Source organism: Camelina sativa, chromosome 9 (assembly GCF_000633955.1).
Source record: "Camelina sativa cultivar DH55 chromosome 9, Cs, whole genome shotgun sequence".
Lineage (NCBI taxonomy): Eukaryota > Viridiplantae > Streptophyta > Magnoliopsida > Brassicales > Brassicaceae > Camelina > Camelina sativa.
This window is the reverse complement of record NC_025693.1, coordinates 34666915-34680245: the sequence shown is the minus strand read 5'-3', so window position 1 is coordinate 34680245 and position 13331 is coordinate 34666915. Positions and strand designations below refer to the sequence as shown.

The following is a 13331-nucleotide window of genomic DNA, read 5'->3' as shown; positions in this document are numbered from 1 at the left end:
TTAGAGAGGTTAATTAGACAAGTCATAGGTCAAATTAGTACAAATCACAAAATCCAAAAGGGCATATATAGCTTTTGAAAGAGAGAATGAGTTTCGTAAATCTGATTGCAACATTTTGGGGAGTTTAAATTTCGAATCCAATGATATAAGAATAATAAAACAAAACAAGGCATTACATTACATGAGTGAGTCATGTAAAAAGATACTCCCTCCATTTCAAAATATAGGATGTTTTAGTTAAAACACACATATTAAGAAAAAATTACTTTTAAACAGCTTAACCAATCAGAAATAAGACTGCATAATATAAAATATAGATTTAATCTAAAAGTTGCATAGAAAATTGGAAACATCCTATATTATGAAACAAAAATATTTTTCTAAACATCCTATATTATGAAACAGAGGGAGTAAAAAGGACAAAAAAACCTAATCTCTATATAATAATAATAATATATATATACAGTTAATTTATTGTGCCTTTTCATGGTTTCTTTTACATGCCTGTAACTCTGAGAAGGACACAGACACAGTTGTTTGTGTGAAGTAAAAATAAGTGTGAAAACAGAAACGAGAGACAAAAGCCTAAAGACTCGAGCAAACTTTATTATATTTTATTATATTTGGTCCAAATATTTGGTCCTTTGCTTTGGTTTGTTCAAATTTCAAAAACGTCTCTTTAACCCACCACTCCCTCCATTACTACCACAACTTCACGTTCTCCTATACACTCTCTCTTTCTCTCTTTCTCTCTCTCACTCTCAAGCTTTCTACATACCTGAAGAAAAGAAAAACAATACCTCAGATTTGTCTACGAATTCGAGCCATAAAGATCGAAACTTTAGCTTTTCTTTTTCATCAATGGGTGCTTCAGGGAAATGGGTTAAGTCTATTATTGGTCTCAAGAAGCCAGAGAAGGATGAAATCGTAAGTGACTTACTTCAATTTCTTGACTTTTTTGTTTTGTCTCAGTCAAAGGTTAAAGCTAAACAGATATATACTCTGTTTTGCAGGAAAAGGGTAATGGGAAGAACAAGAAATGGAAGCTATGGAGGACTACTTCAGTGGATTCATGGAAAGGTTTTAGAGGAAAACATAGGTCTGAATCAGAAGGTCTTGATTCTTCAACTGTTTACTCTGCAGCTGTAGCAACTGTTCTCAGAGCTCCTCCTAAAGATTTCAAAGCTGTCAGACAAGAATGGGCTGCTATCAGAATCCAAACCGCTTTTCGTGGATTCTTGGTGAGTTTTTTTTTTCATGAATTGAATTGAGCTGAGTGAACAAATCTGAGGGCTTTTTTATTTTTCATAATTGATTTTGAAGTTGTTGTTAAATTAGGCGAGAAGAGCGTTGAGGGCATTGAAAGGGATAGTTAGGTTGCAAGCTTTAGTGAGAGGGAGACAAGTGAGGAAACAAGCAGCTGTAACATTAAGGTGCATGCAAGCTTTGGTGAGAGTTCAGGCTCGTGTTAGAGCTCGTCGCGTGAGGATGACTGTTGAAGGACAAGCTGTTCAAAAGCTTTTAGATGAACACAGGACCAAATCTGATCTTTTGAAAGAAGTCGAGGTTCTTGTCTCTTTTTTTTTTTCTGTTCTCCATTGGTTTGATAAATTCATGTCAAGATTGTTTCTTGTTTTGACATTTGTTAATACTCTCAGGAAGGGTGGTGTGATAGGAAAGGCACTGTAGATGATATTAAGACAAAGTTGCAACAAAGACAAGAAGGTGCCTTTAAGAGGGAACGTGCATTGGCTTATGCTCTTGCTCAAAAGGTAAAACTAACTGTCTACACACTAGGCATCTTGTGTAAGTTCATCTCTGAATCGAAATTCCTGTTTTGAGCAGCNTCGTGGATTCTTGGTGAGTTTTTTTTTTCATGAATTGAATTGAGCTGAGTGAACAAATCTGAGGGCTTTTTTATTTTTCATAATTGATTTTGAAGTTGTTGTTAAATTAGGCGAGAAGAGCGTTGAGGGCATTGAAAGGGATAGTTAGGTTGCAAGCTTTAGTGAGAGGGAGACAAGTGAGGAAACAAGCAGCTGTAACATTAAGGTGCATGCAAGCTTTGGTGAGAGTTCAGGCTCGTGTTAGAGCTCGTCGTGTGAGGATGACTGTTGAAGGACAAGCTGTTCAAAAGCTTTTAGATGAACACAGGACCAAATCTGATCTTTTGAAAGAAGTCGAGGTTCTTGTCTCTTTTTTTTTTTCTGTTCTCCATTGGTTTGATAAATTCATGTCAAGATTGTTTCTTGTTTTGACATTTGTTAATACTCTCAGGAAGGGTGGTGTGATAGGAAAGGCACTGTAGATGATATTAAGACAAAGTTGCAACAAAGACAAGAAGGTGCCTTTAAGAGGGAACGTGCATTGGCTTATGCTCTTGCTCAAAAGGTAAAACTAACTGTCTACACACTAGGCATCTTGTGTAAGTTCATCTCTGAATCGAAATTCCTGTTTTGAGCAGCAATGGAGGGCAACTCCTAGTTCAAATCTTAAGTCAAACAGTTCAATCTCATATCTGAAAAGCCAAGAGTTTGATAAGAATAGTTGGGGATGGAGTTGGTTGGAGCGTTGGATGGCTGCTAGGCCATGGGAGACTAGACTTATGGACACTGCAGATGCCGCCGCCACTGCCACGCCTCCTCCTAAGCATTTGAAATCACCTGAAACCGCGGATGTTGTTAAAGTCCGAAGAAACAATATGACCACTCGTGTGTCTGCAAAGCCTCCTCCACATATGATGTCTTCAAGTCCTGGTTATGAGTTTAATGAGAGCTCTGGTTCATCGTCTATCTGCACTTCAACCACACCTGTTTCTGGAACCACTGGCCTTGTTTCAGACAACTCTAGCAGTCAAGCAAACAACAAGAACAAGCCTAGTTACATGAGCTTGACTGAATCAACAAAGGCTAAGCGAAGAACCAACCGTGTTCTTAGACAATCCATGGATGAGTTTCAGTTTATGAAGAACTCTGGATTGTTTACTGGTGAATTAAAGACTAGTCCTGCCTCAGATCCTTCCTACGTTAGTTTCTCCAAACCACTCGGTGTTCCTACTCGATTCGAGAAGCAGAGAGGGTGAAGTGACCTTCATAGGTTCATGTCACTTGATTGAAGGAAGTTTCAACAGCTTGTTGTTGTCATGTGTTGTGAGATATTCTGTGTATGTTAATTGTTCTTTTTTCCTCATGAAACTACATTGGAGTTTTGAATTTAAATATAAAAATTGCAGTTTCGCTTTATTTCGTTATGAAACTCTTTAAGTTTATATCATCACTTAAAAGTTTCAAGAATCAGAATCTTTTAACACCATTCTTGAAGCTGAGGATTATGCCATAATCAAGCTGCAGTGGTTTCTCCATTTCTGGTGAATGTCTGAACATGTAATTACGGTAGAGATGCAGCAAGGTGAGTTTGATCTCCTGCAGTGCAAATCTCTGTCCAACACAGGCTCGTGGACCGATGCCAAATGGGATGAAAGCGTATGGATGCCTAAGTTTCTCCTCTTCCCCATTCGGATCAAATCTTTCCGGCCTGAACTTTTCCGGCTCTGGAAAGTTTTTGGGGTCCTTTGCTAGAACTCCTAGTGCCAACCAAACCCATGTACCCTAGAAACAACAAGAAGGTAAGTAATAAAGTATAGGTCCTGACTATATAAGTGGTTTGATGATGGAGAGTGCTGACTATATAAGTGGCTATGAGCTTACCTTAGGGAGTGAGTGACCTCCTATCTCCACTTCCTTTGCCGTTTCCCTTGCAACTAAAGGGGAAACCATATAGAACCTCATAGCCTCTTTGATGACCTAAAGAGGAGGAGAAAAACTAAAACATCCATAAAGATTCTAATACCATTTCAGAAACTCAACTCTTTGGTTTTGTTTGTTACGAATGTAGCACCTGATCGAGGTATGGAAATTTGTATTGCAAGTCATGAGCAGTCGGGATCAGATCACGGTCTCCGACCCCGTCAATCTCGTGGAGCAGACGTTTCTCAACTTCAAGATGACCAGAGACTAAGTAAAGAACAGAGGACAATGTGAAAGCAGTGGTTGCAGAGCCAGCAAGAAGATGCTCATAAGTCACAGCGCTAATATAGTCTGGCGTGAAGATGTTCTTGGCGAAAGGATCTGACTCTCTAGCTTTCAAAATCAATGACAAGAAGTCTTTTGAGTCAGTTTCTGCATTCTTGGCTCGCTTTGACACAATCTCATTAAGTTGTCCACTAAGTCTTGCATTAGTCTTCTCGACTCTCCAGTCCATAGTTCCTGGTATCCTCTTCAATACCTGCCTGACTGGCTCTTGAAGAATCGGAATCAGTAAGCCTAAGATGATGGAGAGTGATCCAGATAGATCCATCTTGAGCTGTGTTGTAGAGTAGACATGCTGGTTTATAAAATCAGTCACCTCTACATCTTTGCTTGGTTTTTTCCCTGAGAGGCCAAAGTTGACTCCAAAAGCAGCTTGTCCGATGATATCCGTGGTTAGTTTGAGGAAAAGGTTGGAGAAAACGATATCTCGCGGTTTAGAATCAAGATTATGAGTAGCAGAAGTGATGAAATTGTGCATTGTGGGGATAAGACTGGTCAAATGTGAAGGCTGGTAGAGAGATAGGATGGTGTTTCTCATCTTAGACCATCTCTTGTCCCTGTCAAAGATCCATGAATCATCATTAGTGGTTATAGAAACAGAAAACACACATAGTTTTAATAAAAGCATGTATGTGCCTACCTAGTGAAGAAGAGGCCTTTCTTGTGAAGAGGAGAGGCTGAGATTGGAGAAGGAATGCTTCTGTTTGGAATATCTTTGAACTTCTTTATCCCAACTTCTCTGCAAAGCTCTGCTTCTGCTATTATTATCAGCGGTTGTCTACCCATCTGAAATCTGCATTTTTTTTTTGTTTTTTTAAGTTGAATTTAACTTTATGTACTTTTAGTTTTCCCACATTTGATGTTGTGTTCATCAATCAGCCAATAGCAAGCATAAGAGATGACCATATAAACCAAACTGAACCAAGTATTAACCAAAATGTTCACCTAAAATCAAACAGAAATATGTTTATAATCTTTTTGGCTTCATTATTGGAAGAAGAAAAAAATGATACTAGAGTTAAACTGATTAATTTTAGTGTTTTTGAATCAATTCCAACTTTTAAATTAACCGAATATATTTATATTATATATGTTTGAAAAATACATGTATATTAAATTAATACATGTAATATAGTAATTAAAAACTTTTTTGAGGTAGTTGTTTTCCTTATTTTAAATCAAACTGAACCTAAACCGAACAAACTAAATTACAAATGTTTTTTTTTTTTCGATTACATAAATACCAAAAACTTAAAAGGCTAAACTCTAAACTCTAAACTCAATTGTAATCAAAACAGAATCAAGTGAGAGAGGTACCTGAAAATAGGGCCATACTGCTTAGCAAGAACAGAGAAGACGTCAGGACCATACTTAGCCATCAAGGGCAAGTGACCAATAAGAGGCATAGCGTTTGGACCGGGAACATTACGTACGGACCAGGATGGTCGGTACAAGTAAACCACAACCACAACCGCTGCAAAAGTCAAGAATGCAACAAGAGCTTGGTGTTGTATCAATAATGGATCAAGAGCTTCCCACCATAGATGTTGCGTCTTCATCTCTCTAACCTCTCTTAAAGTTCTCTCTCTTTTCTTATTTAATGTTGTGTGGGTTTGTTGGGTGATTCATTAACTTATAGAGGGATTTATATAGTATTTGATGTGCTTTTGAAAAGTGGGTTCTACATTCTTTCCACTAGCCCACTTTTAGAATAGCTTGGGACTATTTTGCAAGAAGACAAAATGCGTTGAAATTTTTAGTCATTCTCATCTCTCTCTACTAGAGTAGTACTAATAAGTATTAAGTACTATGGAACGCACGGACATGGTTTTGATTTATACGTTTTTCTTATGTCATTTAGTTGTTGTATTTACAATTACAAAAGAGAAAAAAAAACAATTTAATTATGTTTAGTATTTCATTCGAAAGTATATAATTATATTTAGTATTTAACTGAAAAGAGAAGAATACTCTTTTTCTTTGTTGTTAAAGCAACCATCTTACTCTCACTGTAAAGAAAAATGGAAATTATGGAATGTGGTTACTAGAAAGAGAGACTGCTGTTGATAACTGGAAATGTATGGACCAAATAAGAATAATTCAACTTTTACTTGTGTGCCGATGGTTTCTGGAAATATAATGACCTTACAAGTGGCATGGGTTGGATCATTCAACTTCAAAGACATATCATATGGGTGTTTACATGGTTGTCAATGGAGGATTTTTGTAACATATTCGAACTCTAGATCGGATAAGAGTGTTAAATGCAGCCCCTTTTTAGTGAAGATATGATTTTTATTTGGTTTCGGATGTTATTTGAAGAACTGTTTAACAATTTTTATGCATGATGTTTAAGAATCTTTATAGTACTTTAATTATACAGAATCTAAATGTTAAAATTTTAAGAAAATCATTTAATAAAAATATAATTTGAGAATCCGGTCATTTTGACCAGTCTCCCACCCATCGATGTATATTGTTGTACTGCCTGGGCTACTGGCAAGTGCTGGTAGGTGTCAAGAGGGGTTTACCGTCAATTGGAGTAAACCACGCTTCTACTTTTGGTCTCCTTTTTCAACTTTTTTCTTTCTCTTTTATTTTGGATCACCAATTTTTTTTCTTACTTTTTTAGTTGAAAATATTATTTGATGGTTCTTTGTACTTTAATGGGATAGGGAAAAAAATGGATATATATGGAGGGAGATGGTTTCGGGTTTGGACTTCGGAATGTTAACCATAACTGATGAAGGACAAATTTGATCATTACATTACATTACATGATTTACATCACCATCTTTTTCGGTGTTCTTCTTTTCCTATCATGATATATCGTTATCTTCATTTTGATATTAGAGTTACTAATTTATATCAATTTTGTATATTTTTGAATTCACACACACACATACATATATCTTTATTTTCGTTTTTCGAATATCTAATTTTGTTGTTATATATATTATTAGATGAGTGACTAAATCTCTTCCCAAACAAAGCTTAAAGAACGCTACTAAATTCAAATATTTTCCTAAATGTTGAACGCAGTGAGTAAGTACTAAGGTAGTTAGTACACACGGAGCTTGATACTCAAATCGCAGCTCGTCTCTCAAAGAGGGAAGGACATACATAACAATTAAAACTGTCAAAACCAAATCAGAGTGTTTTTTATTCATTGAAAACACATGTACAGACAAACAAACCACACTCAATGCCTTCATTGAGTAAAAAAAACAAGAAAACAAACAATTCAACCTGTAAACAAAAGTGGTAGCAATTTCCACAACTTAGACAAAGTAGACGTGTTAAGCTGTATAGTCAAGGTTCTGAACCAAGAAAACCCATTTGATCAACCATGTCATGTAGATCTTGACTGTCCCAATCCAAAGGTGAACCAACCAAATCTTCCACTTTAACATCCAAGTCTACCTCTAGATTACCATCTTCCATCATCACATTCATAGCCTCCAAACACTGTTCCTCCTTAGTAGGCATCAGATTACTCGACTCATTGTCGATAGCTGCAGCGAGTAACGTCTCCATATCATCCTTCATTCTATCAAACCCCTGATCATGCAACAGATCCAACTCCACAGTCCCCAAGCTTGGAGTAGAAGTAAGCCTCCGTTTCCTCCCGACATCCAAACCAAACATACTCTTCTTCTCTTTACTCATCAACGCAAACTGCTGAACAAAGTTTGGATTGTTCAATGCCTTGGCGAGGAACGTCATCATTTGTTGCTGTCTCTTCTCTGTAACTAGCAAACGTTGTTCCATCGCTGCAACTTGAGTCTTGGAGCTGTGTTGCTGCTGCCTCAACCTAACAACCTCAGCTACAAGAACACTATGATCCCTCTTCAGCCTCTCTACCTCCCCATCGAACCCGTATTGCCCAACCTCAACACAGGACATCCCTGATCCAGATCCTGATCCTTGCTGGTTCACATTCTGCGACCCCATGTTTCTCCTTCGTTTGATGTTCTTTAAGAGATGCTTCTGTCCTGCTAAAAACCCTTCATTCGCAAATTCCCACCTATCTGGATCAATCTTTCTGAATCCCTGCAATCAACACAAAAAAATGAAAAGCTCCATCAGCTACTGAACTTGAAGCAATCTCTCTATTTCACATTTCAAGATTCTATTTTTACTACCAAAAACAGAGGATTCAAGCAGTTTAAACTTCAAAAACAGAGGCTTGAACAGAGTTATGTTAAATGACTCAGTCACAAGGGAAAAAAATTCAATTTTATAGCTGAATGTGAATTCTGAAGAGACCCATATGAGTTTTAGTGGCTTAAAAGCTAAAAGAACTAACCTTTATAGCTGAAGACTCATAGTAAACCCATCTAAAGAAATCCAAAATCAAGATTAGAAACAACAAAAGAACAACAAGAAAGATGATAAAACATAGCAAAGAGGTGTATACTTACATAAGTATTGAGCTGACGGATAAAACTCGAGAAATTGCTATGCTTGAAGTAACGAGGAAGGAGAGTAGTTGAGAGCTTATGAGAATCCCACACCACAAAGCTGTTACGACCATTGCTCCAAGAAACCACCGTGTCCGTCGCCGGATCCTCCACCATTTCGTAAGTCTTGGTCAGAAACGGCGGTGGCCCTGTTTCGTTCAGTCCTTCCATTGGTCTCGGAGATGAAGATGATCCAACCGAAGACGAAGCCGCCGCAGAACCGGCAAACGTCACCGTTTCCTCCTCCATTTCCACTTTCGGTTGCTCCATTACTTATCTCGAATCCATACCACAGAGTTGCAAATTTGAAACCTTTAGGGACACCAATGCAAGATACTCAATAGTTCTATGGGTTTTGTTGCCAAAATTAGAAGGTGGGTTTTTTGGGTTAAGTTTGTGCTGATCTGAGAGATGAAGCGTGGAGGAGAGAGAAATGAGTTATAAGAGGAGAGAGAAGAAGGTTCTAGAGACAAAGACAATAGAGATCATTTACTTCTTTCACTGTACAAAAAAAGCTTCTCTGACATTTGTCTAAGCACGTGGCGACAAGACAAGTTCCAGAAACTTCGTCACCTATCTAGAAATTTCATTTTATCATATGGGCCTTTGTTACACATAAGGGCCTTTTTAAGAAGTATCATGAGATTTACGATATTAAATCGTGGGGCTAAAGGAAAAGCCCATTAAAATGAAATAACGAGTACGACCCAAGGGTGTTTATGTCATTTAGATTCAAAGGCGACCTACATATCTCGTGCGTGTCTTCACCTGCTGCACAATTTTCTCTCTTGACCCGAGAACCAAACAGGTCGGTCTCTCACGAACGCGTGATTTTTAGTGTTTTTTTATATATATAGACTTTAGGTAATAAGATTAGACGGTTCTTCTTCCCAGACACGAAGAAGAAAGGGTCTTTTTTTTATTTGTTTCCGATAAATAGATCGAGCAAGTTTCAGTTTCGGACATTCACACCAATTTTAAGACGCAACGAAGGGAGAGATTTGATTGATGGCTTGGAGGCGCATCATCACCAAGGTTTTTTTTTTCTTTCTTTTTTTTTTCTCTTTTTTTTTCCTCAATTCGTATGCAATTTTAATACGGAAAGGCTTCGGATTTGGTTGCTACTCTAGTGGATTTGATCTAATTAGATACCATTTTCTGATGGGTTTTATCAAGATCTTTGTGATTCAGAAGCTAACCCTAAGGCCCAAAATCCTCTCTGACCTCCAAATGTTCAGTCTTTTGTAATTTCCCCTATCTGGGATATTGCTATTTGATTGATTTGAATACCCAATTCACCCTGGTTTTGAAATTGGCATTAGAAAGTTTTTAAGTTTTGTGAATGTAATATTTCTAGTCTTGATTCAGAATTAAGTAAAAGGTTTCACCTTTATTGAGTGAATTTGGTTTTCATGTGTTCTCTAGTGCTATTTTGAGTTAAGGATTGTGTAATTTACATTATTATCATTGATTCTATTCATCCATTATGACAGGTTTCGAGTCATGAACGTGAATTGAGCAGTTTAAGAAGCTTACTTGTCAGAGCTTACACTTCACTGCCCAGAGTCGGAGGAGTTAGTAGAGGTACTTCTTTTAATTGTACCTATGAGTAGTTTTGTTGTTGATGGATTCTGTTTAGAAGCCTTTTTTATATGTAAATTGGTTGTTTTATCTATGTAGCTGTCGGTGGTGGTGGAGGAGCTTCTTTACCGCAAACGAGATTTCAATCAAGTTATGTTGGTAGTTTTGCTCGGAGAGTGCGTGACAGAGAGGAGGTTAATGAGGTTGCACATCTGAGAGAACTTTATCGAAGAAATGACCCTGAGGCTGTTATCAGAATGTTTGAAAGCCAACCATCTTTGCATGCCAATGCCTCTGCGCTGTCTGAATACATCAAGGCATTGGTCAAAGTTGATAGGTTGGATCAAAGTGAGCTGGTACCAACATTGCAAAGAGGTGGGTAAGGAGGGAGATGCGTCTCTTCTGATTATGAATGGATATATTATCCTTAGTTTTATACTTGTGAGGCATTTCTCTATAATATATTGGTAAGTGTTTGTATGCCGCTTTTATAATGCAATTTATATTGTTTACGTTTAGGTATCGTTGGTGCTTCAAGGGAGGAAGAAACTTTTGGAGGTATGGCGGCTTTTAGAAACCTAGGGAAACCAACAAAAGATGGTGCCCTTGGAACTGCTGCTGCACCAATCCATACGATATCCACTGAAAGGACTAACTTTAAAGAACAGCTATGGAGTACAATCCGAACTGTTGCAGTTGGGTTTTTACTCATTTCTGGTATTGGAGCACTTATCGAGGATAGAGGAATTGGCAAAGGTAATCTGGTTGTCTGATCTTCTGTGATGCAATAACTCTGTTGGATGGCTTTGTTCTGATTAATTTATGCCAAATATATGTCAGGACTTGGTTTACACGAAGAAGTGCAACCTAGTATGGATTCGAGCACCAAATTTACTGATGTAAAGGGTGTTGATGAAGCAAAAGCTGAGTTAGAGGAAATTGTGCATTATCTGCGTGACCCCAAGGTAAAATTCACAGTGCTAGTGTGTTTGTCAAACTCGAATATAAAGTTTGTCTAGTAATATAAATTCTAAAGCATGATTCATGTGAAGTTATGATATGGACCTTCAAATCCATCTATTTGATCTGTATTCCCTAAAGTTTTTTCTTAGAGTTAGTACTGTTTTGTTCTTTGGCCTTACTCTTTCATCTGATCTTTATTACAGAGGTTCACTCGTCTGGGCGGCAAGCTTCCTAAGGGTGTGTTGCTAGTCGGTCCTCCTGGCACAGGGAAAACTATGCTTGCTAGAGCTATTGCCGGAGAAGCTGGAGTGCCTTTCTTCTCCTGCAGTGGTAGTGAATTTGAAGAGATGTTTGTTGGAGTTGGAGCCAGAAGAGTTAGAGATCTTTTTAGTGCTGCAAAGAAGTGCTCCCCTTGTATTATATTTATCGACGAAATAGATGCTATTGGTGGAAGTCGTAATCCCAAGGACCAGCAATACATGAAGATGACATTGAACCAGATGCTTGTTGAGTTGGATGGGTTTAAACAGAATGAAGGTATTATTGTGGTCGCAGCTACAAATTTCCCAGAGTCATTGGATAAGGCCCTGGTTAGACCTGGGAGGTTTGATCGCCATATTGTTGTACCTAACCCAGACGTGGAAGGTCGACGCCAGATTTTGGAGTCTCACATGTCAAAGGTAACTTCAGATTATGCATTAGACGAGCTAGCATTACCGTAGCTTTAGGTATAGCAGTTTGATACTTTGGATATATAAGTGAGAAGTGTATATAAATCCTGTTGAGTGTTATAATTACCACAAGAAGGATATCAATTATGTAAAGTTTTCTGTTTGATTTCTTATAACATCAATGGCAAGAATTCTGAACTGTTTGTTGGCTTATGGCTGTCTTCATTGTGCGTTTTCAGGTACTTAAGGCTGAGGATGTTGACTTAATGATCATCGCCAGAGGAACGCCTGGATTTTCTGGCGCTGATTTGGCGAATCTGGTCAACGTTGCTGCTCTTAAAGCTGCCATGGACGGTTCGAAAGACGTCACAATGTCTGATCTTGAGTTTGCCAAAGATAGAATCATGATGGGAAGTGAGCGTAAATCTGCAGTTATATCTGACGAGTCAAGAAAACTGACTGCTTTCCATGAAGGTGGTCATGCTCTTGTTGCCATCCACACAGACGGTGCTCTACCAGTCCACAAAGCAACCATTGTGCCTCGTGGTATGGCTCTTGGCATGGTTTCTCAACTACCGGATAAAGATGAGACGAGCATTTCTAGGAAACAGATGCTTGCTCGGCTTGATGTTTGTATGGGAGGCCGGGTTGCTGAAGAGTTGATTTTTGGGGAAAGTGAGGTAACTTCAGGTGCTTCTTCTGATCTCGAGCAGGCTACTAAACTCGCGAGAGCCATGGTCACGAAATTCGGTATGAGCAAAGAGGTTGGTCTTGTGGCACATAACTACGACGACAATGGTAAAAGCATGAGCACTGAGACGAGGCTTCTCATTGAGAGAGAAGTGAAACTTCTTTTGGAAAAGGCTTACAACAATGCGAAAAACATCCTCACGGTTTACAACAAAGAGCTTCATGCCCTTGCAAATGCTTTGCTTCAGCATGAAACTCTGTCTGGTAAGCAGATTAAAGAAATGCTTACAGATCTCAACTCTCCACAGCTGCAAAAGCGTCAAGAAGTAGTTGCGAAGCAAAGCAACCCGGTTCCTCCATCAACCCCTAGCTCAGCATCATCAGCAGCTGCAGCAGCCGCCGCAGCCGCAGCTGCCGCCGCTGCAGCTGCTGCAACCGCCGCAACCAAAGGTAAAGACATGGCTCCTGTAGGGTCTTGAAAATAAAAAAAAAGCCTTTAGTAGAGAAGGCGTTTTTCTTGTATTTGTGTATGTTTGGGGTAATTGAATTGGGAATAACTCTATATTTTGAGAGTTTTTAGAACCAGTGAGAGGCTAGTGAGAGAGTTAAGAGTATTAAGATTAGGACAATGAGATTAACATCTCAGGTTTTTCAATGTCTCAAATCTCACAACACACGGAATCTCGCTGTGAAATGGTATGTGTTCTCTTTTTCTCTTAAATTGTTACTTGGAATCTCGTGGGATGTTATTTTATAAGTTTGGCTCGTACAGTTTCAGGTTACATTAATGCTAAAAAGCCTGCTTGTAAGACTTAATGCAATAAATTTTATAACCCATCCCTACTTTAGTAGTCTAATCTAATTACTTTTGATAC

The 13331-nt window shown here is 38.3% G+C and overlaps 4 protein-coding genes across 5 annotated transcripts; 2 read left to right on the top strand and 2 right to left on the bottom strand.

Moving 5' to 3' along the window:
• On the top strand, positions 674-3130 carry LOC104714082 (protein IQ-DOMAIN 14-like). Its single transcript, XM_010431334.2, has 5 exons — positions 674-927; positions 1014-1241; positions 1339-1566; positions 1659-1772; positions 2465-3130. Exons 1-5 carry the CDS (start codon positions 862-864, stop codon positions 3080-3082), a joined length of 1254 nt encoding a protein of 417 aa, XP_010429636.1. The 5' UTR covers positions 674-861; the 3' UTR covers positions 3083-3130.
• Positions 3165-5703, bottom strand: LOC104714083 (cytochrome P450 711A1-like). The gene is made up of 5 exons (XM_010431335.2): positions 5406-5703; positions 4729-4881; positions 3898-4645; positions 3708-3803; positions 3165-3608 (listed from the first exon to the last, which is right to left on the bottom strand). The coding sequence occupies exons 1-5, from the start codon at positions 5645-5647 to the stop codon at positions 3294-3296; spliced, it is 1554 nt and encodes a 517-aa protein (XP_010429637.1). The 5' UTR covers positions 5648-5703; the 3' UTR covers positions 3165-3293.
• LOC104714080 (heat stress transcription factor A-2-like) lies at positions 7226-8987 on the bottom strand. 2 transcript variants are annotated; one of them, XM_010431333.2, is made up of 3 exons: positions 8513-8987; positions 8398-8428; positions 7226-8141 (listed from the first exon to the last, which is right to left on the bottom strand). In XM_010431333.2, the coding sequence occupies exons 1-3, from the start codon at positions 8623-8625 to the stop codon at positions 7401-7403; spliced, it is 885 nt and encodes a 294-aa protein (XP_010429635.1). In that variant the 5' UTR covers positions 8626-8987; the 3' UTR covers positions 7226-7400. The 2 variants fall into 2 exon arrangements, with proteins under 2 accessions (XP_010429635.1, XP_010429634.1); XM_010431332.2 differs by lacking the exon at positions 8398-8428.
• LOC104714079 (ATP-dependent zinc metalloprotease FTSH 4, mitochondrial) lies at positions 9331-13291 on the top strand. Its single transcript, XM_010431331.2, has 7 exons — positions 9331-9586; positions 10045-10135; positions 10232-10507; positions 10652-10888; positions 10973-11097; positions 11299-11775; positions 12006-13291. The coding sequence occupies exons 1-7, from the start codon at positions 9560-9562 to the stop codon at positions 12933-12935; spliced, it is 2163 nt and encodes a 720-aa protein (XP_010429633.1). The 5' UTR covers positions 9331-9559; the 3' UTR covers positions 12936-13291.